General features: G+C 34.2%; 1 protein-coding gene across 1 annotated transcript in view; it reads right to left on the bottom strand.

The window, feature by feature from the left end:
• Nucleotides 1–15,921, bottom strand: part of mmd (monocyte to macrophage differentiation-associated) — a 35,057-nt gene extending 19,136 nt beyond the window's left edge. Inside the window, exon 1 of the mRNA XM_015356462.2 lies at nt 15,801–15,921. Within this exon, the coding sequence (XP_015211948.1) occupies nt 15,801–15,838 (38 nt within the window). The 5' untranslated portion in view covers nt 15,839–15,921. The remainder of the gene's footprint in view (nt 1–15,800) is intronic.
• Between the last annotated feature and the right edge of the window lie 6,812 nt (nt 15,922–22,733).

Genomic DNA, 22,733 nt, shown 5'->3' on the forward strand with positions numbered 1-22,733 from the left:
GAAAATTAGTTCTGCAGGTTTCTGTTATGGGGCATCAGTTGTAACCTCATTTGCATCTTACTGCATATCACTCATTCTTATTCTGTAGTCTCCTGATGTAGGAATGATGTACAGTAGTAGTAATGTGTGTTTGTCTTTGTATATTGACTGAAGGTAAGAAACACATTTATGAAGGTAAAGGGTCACAAATTACTATACAGTTGCTGGCAAAAGTATGAAGACTGACAGTATGAAGCAGCCTCACTGTATTAAATAATTCTAAAAAAGCATCAGAAATAGAAACTGATCCTAGCATTGATTCCATACTGAGAAGTGTTCTGAAGAGAAAATTGTCTTATACAATATACTGTATGAGTAATTAGGGTGATTTTAAGTTTCAGAGGTTAAATATGTCAATAGAACAACTCTTAACACAGTATACTTTCTTAATAGCTGTATTAAGGAAGTGCTCATGCAATTACTATTTTGGATTTTTAAAAAACAATTCTAATAAAATTATAATAGAATGTGCAACATGTTACTTTATGTCTGCTGGAGTGAAACATCATGATATCTTTAGCCAGCAGCAATATCACACTGCAACTCACAACTGGCAACCCACTGAAGCTCAGTAGCTGTGAGCCTGGTCAGTACCTGGATGGGAGACCTCCTGGAAAAAACCAAGGATGCTGCTGGAAGAGGTGTTAGTGAGGCCAGCAGGGGGCACTCACCCTGTGGTCCATGTGGGTCCTAATGCCCCAGTATAGTGATGGGGACACTATACTGTAAACAGGTGCCGTCCTTCGGATGAGATGTAAAACCGAGGTCCTGACTCTCTGTGGTCATTAAAAATCCCAGGGTGTTTCTCGTAAAGTGTAGGGGTGTAACCCCGGCGTCCTGGCCAAATTTCCCATTTGCCCTTATCAATCATGGCCTCCTAATAATCCCCCTTTATGAATTGGCTTCATTACTCTGCTCTCCTCCCCACTAATAGCTGATGTGTGGTGAGCGTTCTGGTGCACTATGGCCATAGATTCAAAATAAATACTTATAGTCTTATTGAAATATTGTGAAATTCCCAACTTTGCAAGTACAACTGTGAATAACTTGAGGCACAAGTGGAAGGAAGAGGTGGTCTGAAGTGTTAAAAATATTGCCAGGAAATGCTTTTCTAAAGGCGTGATAATTCTAATTATCCTAATGCATTAGTGAAATCCAAATTATGGGGCTTTTCTGGGTGCTAATTGTCTTATCCTGTTAAGTTAAGTTTGATTGCATAACATAGGTCTCACATGATTCCTCCATTCTTAGAAAAGGTACACATATGGAGCAGATTTAGAGCAAAGACAAAAGACAACCAACAACATGTGCTTTGAGTGATCTCTTATTTCACCGGTAGTTCCGTTCTAAATCTCTTCATAGATTCTTTCTCCACATTATTTTGTGAGATAAATACAAAGGAGCTGTTCGGGGGAAAAAAATGATTATTTTCTACTTAATGTTGTGATTGAAAACACAGTTTACGCATGTAAATGTTTGTATTCTATGTTTTAGATAAAACATGTTGTTTTAGTAGTATTTGATGTGCAATTTACAGGACTACATGGTGTCGTTTACCCTCATTCCCATCATCCATTAAATTTGGAAAACAGTTGATCACCATAGGAGCATAAAGATGATCAAAAACAACTAAAACGTGTGTGACATCTACAAGTCTGGAAAGCTCAGAATGGTGAGAATTCAGTCCAAAAGGCTGTTTGTTCTGGTATTTTGAATTATAGTTCTACTTTGGGAGAATGGGCTAACAGATTAAACGGTGAGACTTTTTATTAGCTCCCAGTTGGATAAATTTAGTACCATGTTCTCTCTGGAGCTGTTAGAGCCTTAACTCTTTTAGCTGTGTTGACAAAGCGTACGAAATGTAACCGGGAGATCACAGTTTTTTTTAACAACACTTGTTCCTGCAGTGTTCTGACAAAATGAATGTAAAATGAATTAGTTTAGGTAGTTTAGTTATATTAATAAGATTCAGGGCAGAGTTAAGCACATCTACAGTACTGTATATAATACATTTCTATTCATCCACATAATTTAGTGATCCAACACAGTTCATTTACCACTAATCTAATGCCATGTAAATTAATCCTGATTTTGTAAATCAAGGTGGGTGACTGTAACCGGGGGGCCTAATTTTCCCTGTTGCTAATTTTATACGTAATTAGTTATAACACTTCTGAATGTCATTCATTCTGAATATCAAATAATTTTTAAAAATTGATGCTGAAGAGAAAAGTAATACTTTCTCATTACTCAATGAAAATGCTTTGACAGATATCAAATATCCTGTAGGTTTTGAAAGTGATAGGAAGTTTAAATAAACTGTATTTATGTATTATAGTTAAATAGGAGAAATGTGGAACAATGCTAATTCATATATGAACTAAATTAATATAACTTACTTTTTTAAAGTCCATTCTGCTGAAGTGACAGCATTTTGAAAACTATATTAGCAAGCACACCAGGATAATTGTACAAGCCATATGTTAAGAATTAGTATCTCCTCATCCTGGCTAGAATTTGACCTTCCTTGCTGTAGTGGTGTTAACTCCCTAGCCATGCTATAGATTAGAAACACTAGAGCAAGGATCATACAAGACATGTATTCAAACACACAGAAGACCATCAAGTTTATTGCAGTTGTTTCTAACATTTTGCAGTCAACTGAACATAATTCTTTCCATATGGGAAAGAAAGAGAGAGATTCAGTATACTGGCACCATTCCAGACATGAAAGGCTTGAAAAAAAGTGGCTCAACAGTTAAATGTATTTGCATGCATAATCTACTGAAGGATTGATGTAATAATGTCATTGGCACTTTATGAAACAACAATTAATTTCAGTTTCCATTATTTGTTAATTTTCCCACCTTGACCAGTCTGTGCTATTTTTTAAGGTGCAAGAGGGATTAATCATTTAGTCAGGACAGTTCATGCTGCTGTTTTGCAGAAGAAGTACAACTTTTTTTGCTTGTTAATGCTTGGCAAAATGTTAGTAGCCAGACCACAGTCACTTTTCTGTGCTTCTGTCTCTATTTCACTTCATTTGTGATTACACTTCAAAGTTATTATTTTTCTGTATGCATTATAGTATAAAGAATAGTTTATTTTACGTTTATAAATGGTCTTGCATGCAAAACAAATATACAGTGTAAACTTTTGTTCTGATAAAAAATCCTTAGACATACTTTACATTGACCAAGTCAGAAAGTTTGCAAACCTGAAGGCTGCGATAAGATAAGAACTGAATAAACAGAAAATCTACAGGCATGAAAATATAAGACAAGAGACTAAGTGGGAAACTAAAATATTTCTTACCATTTTCAGTCACTGCAGCAGTAATAAATAAATTATGAATTATGAGTGATATATGTAATAAATAGGTTGAACACAGTATAGAAAATAAATTTACTCTAAAATTAAAAGCAACTGTTAGGAAAAACAACTCACATCTACAGTAAGTGTTGTAACTCTAGAACACATTCTAGTGCAATAGGTGAGACAGCATCAAAGTAACTTTAATCATATTAAAGCACATAACATCTCAATGCCATTCTATGATGAAGTATCACAGTATGTCATTGATTCATTACAATTATGTGGCATTATGGCTTTGACAACAGACCACGTATGGATGAGGAATATATCTGATGACAGATACTTTTGTGGCATCTAAACTGACAACAATACTTGAAAAGCATAAATATATTACCATTTTATTAAGTGTTGTTTAATAACCACAAGTGACTATTTTATTACTATATGTAGAAAACAAAATAACATAAACTTGGATGTGTCCATAGTTAACCAACAATTCAAGTACAGTATATTTTGCAAAATGAAAGTACCCTTATTTTTTTATATTCTTTGTTTTGGATTGGTTTTAATAACAAAAGAACTGTGTGAAAAATGCAATGTTTTAATTAATTTAGAGAGTTGTTTTACAACATTATCCAGTAGGGAGCTTGCAGATTACTTAAACCCCTGAGCTTGCATGCTTCTGTGGCTGGAAATGGTGCCTGTTCACCCTGATCACCCCAGGGTGGACTGAAGAGAAACCTAGTACCAGAAATAGTTTCCACAGAGCACCGTGTGAAACACCTAGGGACCACAGGGCATTTCAAGTTACAACCTGTGATACAGTTTCTCATGCATAATTCCCCACTGTTGAAACAATGCATAAGGGGATTCATGAATGTCACACATTTCAGCAGGCAAAGTGGATATACTGTACTTGAATGGATAGACCTGACTGGACCTGATCACTTGACTAACTGGTCATACGTTTAAGGAAATGTTAAAAACTATGCACATTGTGTTTGAGTATAAATTGGTGTATACAATTTGCTGTTGTTTCAGCACAACTAAAGTGATACACAAATACAATAAAGTAATAGAAAATTAGGCACTGTGGTCCCAAGTTTCCATACAGGAAAAGTGTGGGGAAATAGCTCTTCTGTGTATTTTACTGTGTAGTGGCTGGTTTGCCCACAAGGAAAATAAGGATTTATGTCTTTAATTTTCTCTGTCTGGAAGAGCTATTAGATAAGACATATCTCTTAACTTGTTTAATTTAACCTTTGTGGAATTTGACCCAGTTGCTGCGGGTGAACTCCAAATCCCCTAGCTAGTTCAGCAGTATGATAATATGATCCTTGTTATTTTTCCATTTACCACAATTCTTTTTTTTCCTTAAAAAAATTAGATTCGATTTTAATCCAATGGTCATTAATTTTACTTTTCAGGAAGTATACTAGGAAAGCTAACAAAGATTATTTTTACTCTGCTTCAGATATGGGGCTGAGCAGCATCTTGATTGCCTGTTCATTAAAATTAACCTAATTAAATTTATTGTACCTTGGTACAATTACCATATTATATTAATATATTTACAATTGCTTTACCCTGGTTTTTGTAGTAGTTGTCTGTGGTGCTACAATAGCTGTCTAAGGTATACTGTACTATACTATATTATGGTAATTTCATATTGCAAAAAGTGTTTGGATGCTTAATATCATATATCAAGGTAGTCCAGTGTAATAAATTATGTAAAACTGAAAACATATTATGATAGGCTTCAGATGTTGTTTTTTGTAACCTTCCTAATGTTCTCCTGAGGTAAAATTGTGAAGAAATCATCCTAACTGGTTTCTCTGTTATTTAAGAGTGTTACTGTTCTGTCAGTATTGTTAACCAGCACAGGATTTTAAACATCTTGTCTCTCTAACATTGTTAGATAGACACTTGTCATTAGATTGTCCATCTTATCAAAAAGGTAAACCATGAGCTTCTCAGAAATCACTTTTGGATTAATTGTTTGTGGCATTTTTTGACAATGGAGAAATTTGAAATGTGAAGATTTCCAATACATATTGGTATGTTACTGTACCCATACATTTTGACCAGATGCCTGGTACCTTCTGCCAAGAAGTTGAAGCTTGTCTGAAAATAGACATTTCAGCATAGCAATGATTTTTAAACATACATTGCAGTCAACAAAAGAATTGTTAACTGCACACAAAACAAATGTTCTTGATTGGCTGTCTAAATCAACAGACCTCAATCCAACTGAATATTTGTGATTTGAAATGAAGATTGCATTACAATAATGGAAACCAAAGGGTCTGAAGATCTTAGAGCAATTCTCCATAGAAGAATGTTCATAATATTCTCCTCTAAAGTGCCAGAAATTCCTAGCACAGTCTAGTCAGATTAATTCCTGCCAGAGGAGGATTTTACAAAATGCTAACTACAGGGGTGTGAATAAACATGATCCCAGTGATTTATGGGCTTGATTATTTTTAAATTATATACAGGTATGCCTTTTCTCTGAGCAATGCTATTAAGGGAACTGTGTGACATTTTTAGATTTTTTTTAGTTAGAAACATTATCCACTCTATAAATCATCCTGTTATTTGAAGTTAGTTGTTCCTGTTTCATCAGAGGTATGAATGCGTTTGGAAGGCTCTGTATATTATCTAATTGACGTACTTCATTCTGAACATGTTAAAAATCCATTACTTTAGCTTTTGTGCTGTCTTGAAATATTGCTGAGAAAACCTATTGACAGATATTTAAATGTGTTAAGGGGCAAATTAACAACATGAAGATACAGTACAGTTATTAATTAAAATAATTAAACTGTTAGGAATATGAACTTCATGGTGGATGGGAATGCTTTGTTTCTGTGTGAATACTTATAACACTTCTTAAAGGCTTCTAAGAGGACAAACATTAAGTTTCTGAAGCACCTGTAGCATATTCTTTAATTAGCACGCCACAGAGCTGTAACCCGTGCTTTCTACTTATCACATTGCTAACATGCTGCTGGCATTCATTAAAGTCAATATTTACATGCTAATATTTGTTAAAGTCAATGCTTGGTCTCAAGACACCATAAACAACACTTCATTTCCTTTGAGAAATACATAACAAAGAAATGAATTAGACTGCTGCTGTATAAAGCCATGAGTGAGTCTTTCTTTCTTGGAGTTACATAATTAGAAAGGGAATTGAGGATAATTATGTTGTAATGTATTTCGAACTAGTATAGGAACTCTTAAATCCCCACTTATGGGGTAGGAAGGAGAGTAGCCATGTAATTATATATAAAATTATGAATACAGTACTTTGCAGTTCAGGGATTACTACCTAAAAGATGGAGTAAAAGCACAATGCATGTTGATTTATTAGTCTTATAAAGAGTCCTGTATGACCTTTTGATTACCAATCCAGTTACTGCACAGAATATTAGGGTATCTGGTACTCACTAAAATATTGGCGGGATATACTGTAGGTATAGCTCTGTAAAAGCAACAGTGGTGAATATCATTGGTATTTACTTGGTCATCAGAATGTTGGAAAAGCCCTAAGTGATCCAGTAATATTACAGAAAGACAATAATAAAACAAATGATTTTCTGAAGATGATTTACAGTTCAGTACTGTGAATATTAAACATGCCAGTACTTGCAAGGGATGGATGTGGGATGTGGAATCTTAATGTACTGATGAGTCATTTAAAATAACAAAATAAACAAGTAGGCTATGGCAATTATTCTTATGTTTTTTGAGACTTCTACGTAATCTGTTTTACTGAATTTCACTAAGGAAATATGTGTATTATACAGTATGTGTGGTGCAGTATCTTTTATGTCTTTGTCTTTTTAAATTCAAGCAGTTGATCCCACTTTTGTTCTGCTAAGGTTTAGTCAGTATTTGTCTTAATTGGCTTCAAACAGCACACGTCAGTCCTTGCCTGCTCTAATGAAAAAAATAACTTGAAGTATTTTAAGTCAAACTGTACTAAATCATTGTAAATCAGATAGCATTTATCTAATATACTGTGTGAAAGTGTAAAGTAAACGACATTATGTCTCCAGCTAGAGCCTGATTTATTATTTAGCAGCTTTATAGCACTGCTAAAAGCTGAAACACAATATGGCAAGAAGATCTTTTTGTAATCAAATCTTTTTTGATCTTTCGGAGGGGGGGCGGTACAACAGTACACCAAACTAAAAAAAAGGGTCAGTCCCATTCTCTTCCATGTCACTTCTTCACTCGGGATCTGAGCATTTCCTGCAATAAAATCAGCATTTTTGATGGCTATTTCTTGCACAAAATGTGTGAGTGATGTCCATGCAGTTTCAGTGCAGTCCTTGTGTATGTTTCTCTGGCAAGAGATCTGGAGTCCCATTATGCTGTTTTCCAGTGTTCCTTCTCAGGCCTCCACACCTGGAGGCAGTGGTATTTCAATGTTTGGTGGTTACTATTCTCTTTCAAAGAACCTGGGCTTCATTGTTAACTAACTGAAAATAACTCAGCATAACAATGAGAATAACAGCCTACCTACCCAAACAAGTCATTCCTATTTGGAATTTTATTACAATAATTTTGTAAGCATTCCAATCTACCTTTTCTGTTTTTCATGGATGAAGTGTTCTATACATCTAATGATTAAAAAATAAATACAGTACAGAACATAGTGCATTCTCATATAAGACTACATGACCTCATGGTTTCTTTTCATCTTCAAATATTTAAGATGTAGATGTAGATGCAGTGTAACTGGGAAACTATCTCCCTTGTGAAGTAGACTTTTTTTATTTACAAATGCACACAGCCATTTACTCTATGTCTGCTTCTTTGTCCTGTTGTGTAGGATTCATTTCAGTTTAGTGACAATTCTGATCAAGGTTAACACATACAGATGCAGATACCTTCCAATAAATCCCAAATCTTGAGACTGTGGTCAGTATCTATTTTTATTAATTCAACCTATTCTTAAAATCCAGAAATGTCTAACAGCAGAGTGGCACCATTATTTTCTTTATTTTTCTTTCAAGCCTGTATCTAAAGATCTTTAGATTATTCACTGGAAATTATCCTGTGTGATCAATGGAGAATAACATTTAAGGATTACATTTATTCAGTTTTAAAAATAAAATCTCTAAAGATTTTTTTATATTTAAAATATGCAGTAGTAATGAGGTGCTTCATTGCTCTGATTAACTTAATCACAACCACAGTATTATATATATATGAAATCTCTTTGTACCAGCTGCATTCTTTATCTGTACTATGTCAACTGATAATAATAATGTATTCTTGTATATGAGCTTGTGTCAGGAATTCTAATTTATTATTACTGATTAAGACAATGCCAGCTGAAATGTCAGTGATGTACTTCATAGGTCGCAAATAATGCATGCTGTCTTTTCTGTTATGATTGTTGCACATTTTTTAAATTTCTTGATTTGATGTTTTTACATTTATCTAATTAATTACTAGTGACATTTGGGTGTGCCTCTTTTAAACAATATCTTATAGAAAAACATTGTATATCAGTGGTTGATTTAGTGTCACACGTAGAACAATATGCAACTGTTATCTGAAATAAAAGATATGAATAATTTATAGCTAGGGAAAGCTGTATTAACAGACTGCGGAAAATATATGTTGTGCGCCATAACACAGAGTAAAAGGGCCTGAAACCTTATTCTGTGGGAACAGTTCACATTTCCCTTCCGCATCTGATATTTCGGTCAAAAGTTCATTAGTATCTTAATTATTCATTGAGAGAGACTGTGTATTGATAAAAAAAAAGTTGCCTGAGAATTTTTTTACACAAACATTTACTCTGTTAATGTAAACTGCAATATTCTTGATGAAATTATTTTAACACAACTTTATGTAAGCTTATATATTTATATACTATTGTTTATAATAATAAAAAACGGTATACAGAATTAATAGCATGTGCCTGTAATTACCAAATAAAAGTACACAAAAACATCCAGCATTCCTTTTGACCACTTTCATTCCCATTTCTAGCACATTTATGTGGGAAAGCCTTGAGGGCGGTATGACTAAAACTATGATTAACTTTGCAGTTAGAATTATATCTGTCTAGTCAGGTATATTGTACTGTATGTACTTCACCATTATGGTAGTGAGGTATTTACATTCACAATGTTACATGTTTTTTGTACTACTACTACAAAAAAGAACGCAGCACAATAAAGATTACACATCTGATCACTAATTGCGCATGTGGGGATTTACTTGGCTTTGTGGTCAAGCTTTGGGTCTGTTGACCGTAATCTTCTATTTATATACAAGAGCTTGTCAGGGATTGAACAGAAGCTTAGGGCTTAGATGAGTATTCTTCATAAGCTTGTACCCAAGAAGTTCAGTTTCCTTAAAAGCAAAAAGCCATTGGCCAACGTTTTTAATGCTTTCCAACTTTTTGTGTGTATTTCAAATTAAACGCATACTAATACAGCTTTTCGAAAAAATACTGGCATCAGTAAAATGCATTCAGTACTATAGCATAGTAAATAATAAATGTTCTAAATCGGTACACCCTGAATGGTTCACCCTAAATGTTGAAGGCTGAGCACAGGCAGAGCTCTACAATCACAGGTCTGAACAATGTCACGAGATTCCTGAACATTCCCCAAAGGTCGGTGTGATTAGTCAGCCAGGGCTCTCCCAGCATACTGTAACACATTGAATCCTGTAGCCTCTTAGACACTTGGATCACAGTGCTGTTGGTGAGGAACATGCCAGTTGGCACTAAACCTCTAATGTGGTGCTGTGTTGCCTGTGACATGTTAAAAGATGAGTGGCTCAAAGGTGGGTGGGGATGAGAATGAGCAGTGAGCCTACACTTCCCCTGTGTGTGGATGCAAAGTCTGCAGCTGTGAGTCAAGACGTGAAAAACACACAATTGGCAATCCCAAATCTGAAGGGTATCACAAAATGCAAAAAATGATTGTTTATTATTTTAAATTGTTATAAATAAAAATAAAATCTGAAAATGAATCAAGACTACCAAGCACCCTATTATATGTTTATCTATATTGAAGTTTACAACTACAGCAGGAAGGTGTTAGAAGTGAGCCTTATGACATGGAGTATTTCAAGGAAATAAATACATGTGACAGGAATGCACAAATGTGTAGCATCCCAGCAGTCCTCTTTCTAGTGTTGAAGCCAAGCAAATTTACAACAAAATCTTGCATACGTCCATCCATTTTCTAACAGCTTTATCCAATACAGGGTCGCAGGGGAGCTGAAGTCTATCCTAGCAAGCAAAAGGCAGGGCACAATCCAGGTGGCACATCAGTCCATCTCAGGGCACATACAGACACACATACACTCTCACTCCAGTGCCAGTGTTTCCAGAAGCAAATTAGCCTACAAGTATGTCTTTGAACTACAGTATGGGGGGAAACCGGAGCCAAAATGATACACATACAGTACTATCTATATTTGTTCTATTCTGAGCTGATAACAGGTTTATGCTGGGAATTAGTATTTTGAATATACTTAGTACTGGGAATTTTCATATAAAGTCAAGACAATCCCTTGCTTGGCACAAGAAAATTATTCTTTTTTAGTTGCACAATGTAAAAAAATTCATAAAAGCCACCACTTAATATGATGTATACCATGTACAGTAAAACATAACAACTATGGCCACAACTTAAGTTAATCAAATAATTGTGACATTATAAATGCTAATAGTTTAAAATCATTCCTTATTTTATTTTAAAATCATTTTTAATCAGTCTTACTAAAAGTCCACAAGAGAGTCATAATTTGTGTCTCTAAAATAATTAGATTAAGGGTAGTACCATTAACTATAATAGACAATGTGTGGTTCCCAAGTACAAATACTTATTCTGGTATATCATTGGTTAAAGCAGAGCAAAATGTACTGTAGCTAGGCATGGTTAAATCATGGAAAAGCACAAAAGGAGTATTGACAATGACAATTCTGACAATCAGAAAGGCAAAGTAATAGAAAGAATAATGGAAAAACGTGGAAAAAATACCAAGCAAATTCACTAGGGTAAATGCTGTTTCTGTCTGGATCATAAAAGTGCTTTCCTTATACTGTACCTAGTTCTAATGAACCCAGTTCTTACACTCAAGTTGATTATAGTATTCCCTCCTTTTTGAATCTAAGGTTGTTTTCCCTCTGGACTTGTTGACATAATACATCTAAAGTACAGTCAATCTTTGTCACTAAAGTGCATACATGCAATAATAATAATAATAATAATAATAATAATAATAATAATAATAATAATAATAATAATAATAATACATAGCACCTTTAAAAGTAATGTCTCAATGTGCTTTACAATAGGTGTAAAAACACTTATGAGAATAGCAAATTACAAAATTAGTACATGTACGAAAGACAAGTGGATAAAAATGCAGTTAGAAAATAGAGCAGACACAGACTTTAAGTAAAAGCCTTTCAGAAAAGAAAGTTTTTGAGTCTAGATTTAAATCAGGGCAATCAGGTAGTTCAAGTAGGTAGCTACGTCAGCATGTGTAGGCTTCAAAGGAACAAGTAAAGGTTTATTCCATACTGAAAAGAGAAGAAAGGAAACACAACACTCTTTTCAGCATGGAATAAACCTTTACTTGTTCCCTTAAATCAGGGAAGATGACTGACTGATATCCTTAGGGATAGAATTCCAGAGCTTTGGACATGGCCAGTGAAGGCCCTGTCACTCTCAGATAGGGACATCCAGTACTGTATAGCAGTAGTCAGACAGGTACCAAGGTGTACAGTAGGTGAGCATGAGGATTTTGAAGTCAACTCGAAACCTGATAGGAAGCCAGTGCAAGGACTCCAAGACAGGAGTAATGTGATTGCTTGCATGCAAGCTGGTCAGGAATTGTGGATGCTTCAAAATTGTTTGTTCAGTGTGGATTTAGATACCCCATTGCAGTAGGGCAATGCAGTAATCAATTCTAAAAAAAAACCAAATATTTATGTTGACCATCTTTTCTGCAACAGCCAAAGACAACATAGGATGCAACTTGGCAATTTCAAGGTGGAAGAATGATGTTTTTACAATATTCTGAACATGAGGGTCAAAATACTGTACATGTAGGCTGGGGCGATTGGAATAATAGCTGTCAAATGTTTCAGTTAAATTCTAAGTTTCTGTGCAAAAATGCTCCTTAGCCTTTGTGTGAACCTTAGGTTTGTCTTGTAATGCTTGTTTTATGCAATAAACTTGAAGGTCTTGGTCACTTGCACAATCCCACATGATTTTGCATTTAATTTATACTTCTTTACATTATTCTTATTATAGATGCACTTTATTGAGTACTCCATCATTCTTTTTGGTGTTTGTTTTACAAGTGTGCAGGCCATTAAATGTACCACATGACAAATTAGGTATCACTGTAATTAATGTTTAACTTGATAAACATTATGCTTGCACTTTGACTATGATTTCCTTGAAGGTTTTTCTGATTTCCTATGGTTTCAAGTTGTGCAAGTGTTGTAAAATGCAACAAGTGCAATAAAAATATAGATTAGATTTGCAAGATGACATATTAGGTTAAGTCCCCAAACTTTTGAGTTGTGATTTTGAATCCAAATCAAGTCAGTCAAGTCCATAATATTTATGCATCACAGCAGACTGCTTAATTACCCAGTAATAAATAAAATATCTGCCATATAATGTAGAAGCTTTATTAGCATAAGCCCAATGGCAAACAAATTAAAAAGAAACTTTTTTTTCTGTTACTTATTTGCACATCAGGCAGTAATAATTCATTCTCACTGTCTTCAAAAGTACTGGTGTGTATAACAAAAACATTGTCTAAGTCATTTGCTTGTTTTAAATATGACCTACAGTATTTCTCTGTGAAACATAATCTATTTTTTAGTGTGTGCGTCATTAAATTGACCTTGGTAATTATTTTTAGCAATACATACAACCACATGATAAATGCTCTTAGTTTATAGTATATCCAAAGTGCTAGAATTCGGGTCATAACCAGTCACAACCCGGGTCAGGCGCTTTTATTTTGCTACCTTAGGACTGCACCATATTTCTTGTTTGACATGTTATTTTGCTTATCAAATATGTCCTGTTGAATATTAACAATATCGTAGTTATAACCTGATCTGTGCCTTGCCACATAAGACCAGAAACATTTCCCATAATATTCAAATGTATGTACGATTAAATATTGTTTACAGGTATAATTAATTACATTACCACTCAATTTTCATCTATTATTAAGAGTTCTGGAAACCATAATGTTTCTCTCTATGTCAATATTAGTAATAAACCCATTTCTTTATGAAAACAAGATTGTACTACATCTAACAGAAATTATTGGGCGGAATATTTAACACATCTTTAATGTACTGTAATGGCACTGTGCCAATTTTGTGCCTTAATTAAAACATGTAATAGGATAAACAAGCTTAACATGTAACCTAATTGAGACTTTTTAAATAATTCTGCCTGATATCATGTATTTAAAATCCAGTTTTGCAAATTCCATTTTACAAGGGCAAAATCTATCTAAATGCTGTCTGTCATACTGCTGTGGTTTCTGAAGCATAAGACATTATTTTTCTTTTGCAAATTTCAGCATATTGAAAAGAAAATGAAAAATTGAATCATTCTTTAAAGTTTAGTTTGCATAATTAAAGAAAAAATAAAAATAATGCAGGAGCTAAAGAAGAAGAATTATCTTTATAATTACAAAAACAAATATGGTACTGTACTATAGAATATTAAGCTGTAACATTTTTGTCATAGGAATGGTTCTAGTTATTTTATTTTCAGCTAGTTATTTGAATGATTTGTAGAGGCAGCCGTCTGTGCAACCTAACACTAACACTATTTATGCTAAACTTTGAATTACATGAATATTTTCTTTCATTTGTTATTGGTATAACAAAAATTCCAGTCCTTTAGTTACTAGCTTTATTTGTTTAAGTGAAAAAACCCTGCTACTGATAAGATGGGTCAGTGTGTCCAGGTCAGTTGCACAAAATATAAACTTGAATGCCGCCAAATTTTATGGATTGGGAACTTTGTTTCCTTTATTCAGATCTAGTACACATCACATTGTGTTTAAATGTAAATGCAAACTGGCTTGGAGAGACCATTGTCTTTGAAAAAGGAAAAACACCATTCTAAAAAAAATGTTTTATATAGAAGTTAACTTCTATATGTAAAATTCAAATAATTGTCCAAATATTTGTTATTTATGATTGGACAGTTGTCAGTCGAGTGGTCAAAAAGAAGTTAACTTCTATGTGTAAAATTCAAATAATTGTCCAAATATTTGTTATTTATGACTGGACAGTTGTGAGTCGAGTGGTGAAAACATAATATCATGTGCCACTCATATCTCATGACTGGTCCATTTTTGACACAGAAGATACAGTACTTCCATTTATTTTTCTTTACATTCACCTGTCCTGGCCAGCCACTGGGAATTACTACAGGACCAATAACCATTTTTTTTGCAATTGATAAGGTATAATTTTGTCTGTTATCTAGAAAGTAGTCCTGTCTTGTTTTCATATAGAGTATGGCCCAGTAGTGGCTTGTGAAAGGAAGTTAATGCTGTTTTTAAGGTAATTTCCTCCCTTTAAACACATTTTAAACCACCATATGAAAACAAATCACTATAAACTCACTATCTATAGAGATGCCACACGTATATATATATAGTATATATTTCAATTTTCAATCCTCAAATTTTATTTTTAACTCATCGATAAGGGGCGAAGAGCCTTCTGGCAAACTACAAAATGGATCTTTTTTGAGCAGTGAAACAGACAACCTGCTGATCAGGGCAGCCCTTAATTTTCTCTGTAACCTTACATAGATCAAACTGTATGTGAATGATAAAGGAATTTTAAACTCTTAATTTTTCTTATAACATGAATTGTTGTAATTGTTTCTTAAAGTAATTTGACAGATACATGTTGCACTATACAATAAATTGATAAAGAGTGTAAATCTAATCAAAACAATATAAAAATCTATTCTAATGTAATAGAAATACAGTACTGTATGTAATTTAATCAATGATGAGATATGCTGTAGATTAAGCTCTTTAACAGTGTACAAAAAACAGTAAAGATTTTAGGTTGCAAAATGCGATATTGTTTGTGATGAAGATTGTCAGTGATAGGTGCAGAAAACACATCTGTGAAATTCGAGTGAGGGTTACTGTATTGCAGTTGATGAGATTGTAATAGGTTTCCCTCTGTGCTATATACAGCAAGTCTCAATTTTAAAACATTTTAAAGAAAGAAATATTTAGATATATCTTTAAAGTAGCACAAACCTTCTCTTATGAGTTACTAATGCACTGCATATTGAAAATACAGATTCCAGAGATTGTCATACTATCCACATACTTGGATATGTGCCCAAGAAATGAAATACACACATTGTTAGAAGTTCGCTTACCTTTTAAGCCTTGTCTTGTGTAGGTTAATCTTGAACATAGTAAAAAAACAGCAAAAACAAAAATCAAACAGTTTATCCAACTGAATTACGAGCTCTTCCGTTATGAAAGGGTGCAATTTCCTCCTTCAGACCAAAGTACTTCTCTTTTCCCGGAGGTCGGTGGGAGCCTCATATGTTGTCACTGTCTTCTCACCCCATCGGGTCGTGGCAGGAGAACTCTGCATTACTACCAGTCTGATGGGGGACTGGGTGGCTGGGGTAGGTTCTGGGGCATATTCCTTGCTGGGGTCTTTGCCCCTACAGTCATAGAGCACACATGATATCAGGAAGACGAGCAGCAAGATAACATAGCTGGCAACCAATATGATGAGGTTAAGAGTTACTGGATCGATTTCGAGATAAAATTCCATAAAGCCCATTGTGGCTTCACATCCTGTGGAGGCAAAGTACAGGGAACAAAAAGATCAGGCCGTTGGTTTTGATTGTAGAAGAATCAGTGAGCAAGCATGCGACAGCAGGACTGTGACCCACAGATCAGAATGGATATGTTGGCTTTGTGGTAAAAATACTTTAATCCTCACCACTCCTCCAACCTTGAATTTCTGTAGCCAATGATTAAAGCAGCTCAGTTTAATAACTTAAGCTACCATTTTAATTTTGCCAACTGCACAGACTAAGGAGGATTTATTCAGCCAAAATCAGTGTCGTAGGAGAAAGGAGAGATGATCATTTTAACCAATCCATGCCCTTAATACTGCCCTTGCCAAAACCAATTCACTAATATATGCAAAGTATTTCTGTAACATTATATGTGCTTTTCATATAAAATATTTGAAATACAAGATAATAAACATGATTCATGTTAGAAATGGGATGCAATGACTTTAATGTTTTGACTTACAGACAAATAAAAACACTGAAAAGCACATACTAGAAAAATAACTAGACAAAGCAAAAAAGTGGTCTTTTTGAATTCGTTACTGCAGCTGGGTTGTGGATGATACTTTTCATGCCAAGCAAATGCATACTTATCACATGTTAATGTACAAATAGCTTCCTTTAGTAGGTTCACATATCTTGATTCTGCAGTGCAAGTTCAGGGCAGTTCTTTCAGCATCTGCTGAATTGTCACTTTCCTTTTGGCAACAATGATGTCACATAAGGAACACATAATACCACTGGACCTGAGCACTGGTTATTCAGCTGTATGAATCACCACTGACGTCACATGTAATACTTACAGGTAGTCTCAGGGCAGTGGAGAATTATCCTTCTAGAAGTTCATGTACAGTACATGCACAATGGATTGGAGGATCACTTACACAACAGACTGTCAATAAACGTTTGATAAACCTTGCATTTTCAAAAATGTTGGACTCTCAAAGGTATGTTTCCATGACAAAAAATGAAAATATGTTTTGTTTTGCATGAAGCCACATCCAAAATACGTCCCTTTTATATAATGGATCTTCAGTAATTCTTGTTAGATATTTTTTTATATTTGATCTCTTCTTTATAAGCAAAGGGTATTTTTTGTTAAGTGCATTTTTTAAAGTGCATCCTGTCCTATTTTGTTTCATAAGCAAAAGATCTAAGAGTTTCTCTAATCTCTGTATAGGCACGTGCACTGTATGACGCTCTAGCGTCTGTCGAACATCATTTGTATGTGTGTGATGTAAATTTAATCTTAATTGTGAGTGCAGATTGAGATAGTGCCATCTGGCCAAATCAATGGAGATTTGGAAAATAATCCCTAGAGAGAGTGTGGAAACACAGGGGGAAATGCAGTTGAGTTTTTACCTGTTTCTACATGATGAGTGCTTTGTATCACCATGAAATGCCTGAAGGGCACTAAAAGGATAATGCTTCTCTTTGGGGAAGTGCTGACAGACTCACTAATGCTGTCCCAATCTCAGTCAAGAGGGCAGTTTCAATCCAGTTGAAAGTCATTTCATTCTTTTCTTGTGTTACACTTCCACTTCATCAAATCCAGAAGATTTTTATGCTCGAACATAAACATTTAAAAAATCTACATGAACTCATGACAGAAAAGATATCAAAGAGTGCTTTCATTTCTTAAATAGCACAATGGTTCACCTGAAGTACAGGGCAACAAACATACTGTATACTGTATGTACACTGTATATATAACGCACATGTACTTTAAAAGCACTGTCATTTTCTGATGTAGAAGTTCTATTTAGATCTAAAAAGAAATGATGGAGGTAGTGTTTTTTAAAAATATTTTTTATTAATGAGAGGTGTAGGAAAAATACACAATTCTGCTTCTTACAGAAAGAAAGTAAAGAAAAATTATTGCACTTTCTGTTACAGAAATTCTATTGTATCCTAACAATTGCTTTTTTAAAGAATAAAGTGAAAGATCGATATACAACAATCATGTAAGAGAAAAACAGTAAAAGGTTAGTCAAGACTATGAAGGCCTTGTGAAAAAAAACACCATACAGCATGAAAATTAAACGCATACATGTGAATTGCTAGAGAAAAAAAATATTCCTCTTCTCATTGTCAAATTAGCAGTAGATGGCAGTCATGACCAGTTCAACAGTACATGTTTCAGAGAACAGATATAGTGTCACCTGCTGGAAGGGTTCTGCAATAATTGTTTATCTGATCCTGAACTTGGATCAATATATTTGCAAATATGATACATATAAATTATATATCTTGTTGACACCTGATATCTTCATATATGCCTAAGACATTTAACCGAATTTTGAAATTCATAATATTTTAAGTATAACATCTAATCTGTTTATCTTTAATACATCAGAAACATAAACGATTACAGTTCTGTATACAATTTCCTCTTTCCAATACCTCACACACCACTTGATTTGTCACCTGAATGGTTGTGAGTTGAAAATCATCTCTCAGTAGAGTGCAGGATTTCTTGTATTTACATGTAAAATTGCCAATCATTACAAGATTATATTTTTCTTCTTTTTGTCTTTCTGTATATTTTGTCAGATTTTGTACATACAGTATGCAGTATACTTGTGTATACTGTGTAGGTGTGCTGTTTGATTCACAGCAGAATAAGTAAAATTACAGTAATTTGTGATGTCTTCAGTTCTCAATATTAAAATGCATTTCTCTGTAGTTTTTCACCTCTTGAAACTTTCTGGAGTGAGTGGTATGTTTTTCACTGTGTTTTTGAAGATGTTTTATTATCAAGTAGAAAATGCATAAATAGCTAGTACAATGAAGGTTAGTAAAACAGATAAAGTAATCATAATATAGCACATAGAGCATATTCTAGAAACAGCTAGACTGTGCTCTGTGGAACTCTGTAATCTACAGTATGTATTTCTTTGATGTTTTTAAATAACAATTAAAAACAGATTTTTATTAATATAATATTTATTGAAGAATATTCTTGTGTTTAACCTCCTCTTGTATTTACTTTCCATGGCACTGCTTAATTAAAGCACTTTATAAATTAAAGAGTACTTTATAAGTGTTTCCTGACAATTATGAATAGAAGGCAGTTTATATCTGTGGTGAGAATCATTCACAAAAGCAGAACTAAACCTGCATTTCTATAATCAGAACACCATTAGAACACTGATTAGGATGGAATTTTAAAGTAACAAGAGATTATAAAATAGTAGTCCAGGTCAAAACTGATTAAAAGCATTCATAGCACTTTCAAAGTCATGATCTCATCTGTGCACATATTTTAAGATATAATTCAATAACAGCACCTAAAATATGCTTGCACTTAACAGTTACAGGAGTCATTGATGATTGTAGGTAACCATATAAATAGAAACAATATTTGACAAACAACAAGAATTCAGAGAATTTAATCTCTTCTAAGACAAAAATGTAATAATAAAATAAAATAGTACATTATGTAATGTATAAACACCTCACATGCTCAATAAATTTTGCACCCATTATTGTAATTGAAAAATAGCATTACAGGTTAGCTTAAAAATGTAATTAAATTTTGTTGGAAATTTTTTATTGATTGAACATCATATAATTCACATTATAGTAATCCTATGATATAATGTAAAACTTTACCTTGTATAACGTAAACCGTTTTATAATACAGGTGTATGCGTAAATTGCATAAAAACATTCCAGTTCAAACTGTCAAATTGCTCGAAGTGATGTTGCTAGGATAGACGTGTTAGGACTCTTTTTTATGTTTTTTTATTGGTAATTATTAAAGGCAAAACCTAAAAGTCCATTGGAGAGCTCTAAATCATCCATTTTTATAGAAGAACTGCAGCACATTTATGCTGTGTACAAGATCAGATGAACAAAAAGTGGAGTGGGACAAAAACAGGACAGAAAAATGAGGGTCATAAGAAATTCTTATTGAAGTTCTTTAATTCATAATGACCTTTTAGTCATGAATTAAAGGTGCTTTCTTGCTAATATACATAAATAGTAAAATCCTTTACATGATCAACAAGTAAGCTTTACATATATGGTACATGAGTATATTGTATAATATTTCTTGCCTTTTGACAAAAACTCAAGGAAGCTCATCATGGGGTTAAGCAAGGAAACCTCAGAAGAAATGAATGTCTTAATCCCAGATAAGGCCAGTTCTTTGCATATTGAGGATTTTTGTTATGTGCCTCATGATTGAAGGGGCCATGATTGTCATGGGTAACTGAACATGCAGATAAAACAATGGAAACTTTTGAGAATTAGTCCTAATAAGTGGCTATTATCAAGTAGGATGTCCTTATTTTGGCAGTTTCTTTAGTGACATTCAGGATACAGATATAATGCATTGCATGTTAAACAAGCTTTATTGCATGTTTATGAGAGCTTGCACGATCCCAGTAGCAAAAGCTCATACAGTCACAGCAGGGCTTTTTGTAGATGCCAGTAGATCATCTCATGAAGTGTGGATCCAATCAGATCTTTTTGTCAGTGGCATCAATGCACTTTTTCCATGTAATGTATCCATAATATGACAATGCACCTACTATAGCTGTAAAACTAATGGAAAAGGACATACTGTACACGTTACATTAGACTTTATTTACAAGTCAGATATTAAAGATCCCATAAGATTATACAGTTATTGAATTACTGTGATATTAAAACCTCATACATATATTTTTGTTTAATAGCTGCCAGCTATGACAATTGCCTAGTTCTTCTCTCCTAGTATTAATTCAAAATGCAGTAATTGTCACAATTGTAGTACCTCCACCTTAAGGGCGCTCCGGCTCTTTTCACTTTGGACTTAATTCTGTGCACCTGCCCCTTGTTCCAGCCGCCTTCCCATTCCCCTTAAAAGCCAGACACTCCGTCAGTTCTGGGCTCTGCATATCATTTCCATATCGTGCGAGCCCGAGTCCTGATGAGTCTGTCTCTGTCTCTGTCTCTGTCTCTGTCTCTGTCTCTGTCTCTGTCTCTGTCTCTGTCTCTGTCCCTGGTTTTAATCCTTCATCGTGGATGGATCACCTGGCTATGGACTTCTGCCCGTTTCTTGGATTCCCCATCTGGATTACCTTTGGACTGTTTGCTTCGGCCACACCTCCCCCGTGCACCAGCGCACTTTGGACACGCCCCCCTGTTGTCATCCCCGTATTCCTGCATGACCTTTTTCACCAGTGTTTCCTCGCTACTTCGGATTATGTTGTCCACATAGAACTGTTTGTTACAGTAATATTCAATGGGATTCTATTCAATTGTGGCATGCCCATTCTATGCCACTTGTAATCATCCCTAAAATACTCAGGTGTTTCTTAGTAATGCTCCTCCTATCTATTTTCTTCTACAAAACTGAAACTATTTAAGTAATTCTGTATTATTAAATGTATTCAAAATTGAGTGCAGATCCATTGTGTCTATAGATGATCTCAATAAGTCCCATCTCTTTGCTTCTTTTCTGTTGTTTCCGAGTAGACATGTATCAGATAGAAATTAGTTGCCAAAACAGACACCAAAACCAAAGAATAACAAAGGTTTTGTATAAAAGTGAGACTTGATTTGAATTATTTATTTTTTATAAACTGAGATCCAGGGAATGCTTTCTGCAGCTACAGATGCTAATTTAATTGATGATAATCATGTAGCATTATGGGACTCAAATTGTAATGACGTGTGTCCTGAATGTGCTTACAAAACGATTAAAAGAAAGGGTATTCGTTTCACATTTTCCATAAACACCAACTCTGTGGTAGGATAATTGTTACCTCATTGTTAGGATGAAAGTTTACGCCCCTAATCATTTTGAAATGCGCGTGCATCTGACGTCAGAGGTAGTATGGATTTGTTCAAACCACACTGCATCTTCCTGTTTTAATGTTACTTTTGACCCTTACCTAAAACCAGATGTTTCACAGTCTCTGGAGTGAAGGGAAAAAGACAGCTGTGAAATATGTCATGACGTTTGAGGTCTGTTTGTGTAATGGGCCCAAACTGAGTAATATAATATCACTTTTTATTTAATTTGTCTGGTCTGCTTCCAAAACTCTGGTTTGTATCTGGAAAAGATTGAGGTACAATGGGTGTAAGACCCAACTTTTCATTCTCATTAAAATCTGCAGATTTTATATGCCAAAATATATTTTTGTTTGTGTATGCAATCTTTTAGGATGATTAATAAAGCTGATGGTGAATAAAGAAGGATGATTAAGATACCTACAATTCCAAAAGTTAGTTGACACGAGGCAGATCTGTTATGGTCAGTAAAGGCTTTAAAAATCAAGGCACATTCCACATAAATACACTCAATCATAGTTAGATGTGTACCTCCAATACAATACATAGTAGATGTGTACCTCCAACAAACAGTTGCAAAACACAACCGAAGAGCATTAAATGTACATACAAATGACTGTAGAGTGACAATTTTAATATACCTCCTGCAAGATCGTCCCCAGGCTTGACTATAAGTGTCTTACAACATGAATCCAAAGCTTTAGTGGTATT

This window comes from Lepisosteus oculatus, chromosome 9 (assembly GCF_040954835.1).
Source record: "Lepisosteus oculatus isolate fLepOcu1 chromosome 9, fLepOcu1.hap2, whole genome shotgun sequence".
NCBI classification, from domain to species: Eukaryota; Metazoa; Chordata; class Actinopteri; order Semionotiformes; family Lepisosteidae; genus Lepisosteus; species Lepisosteus oculatus.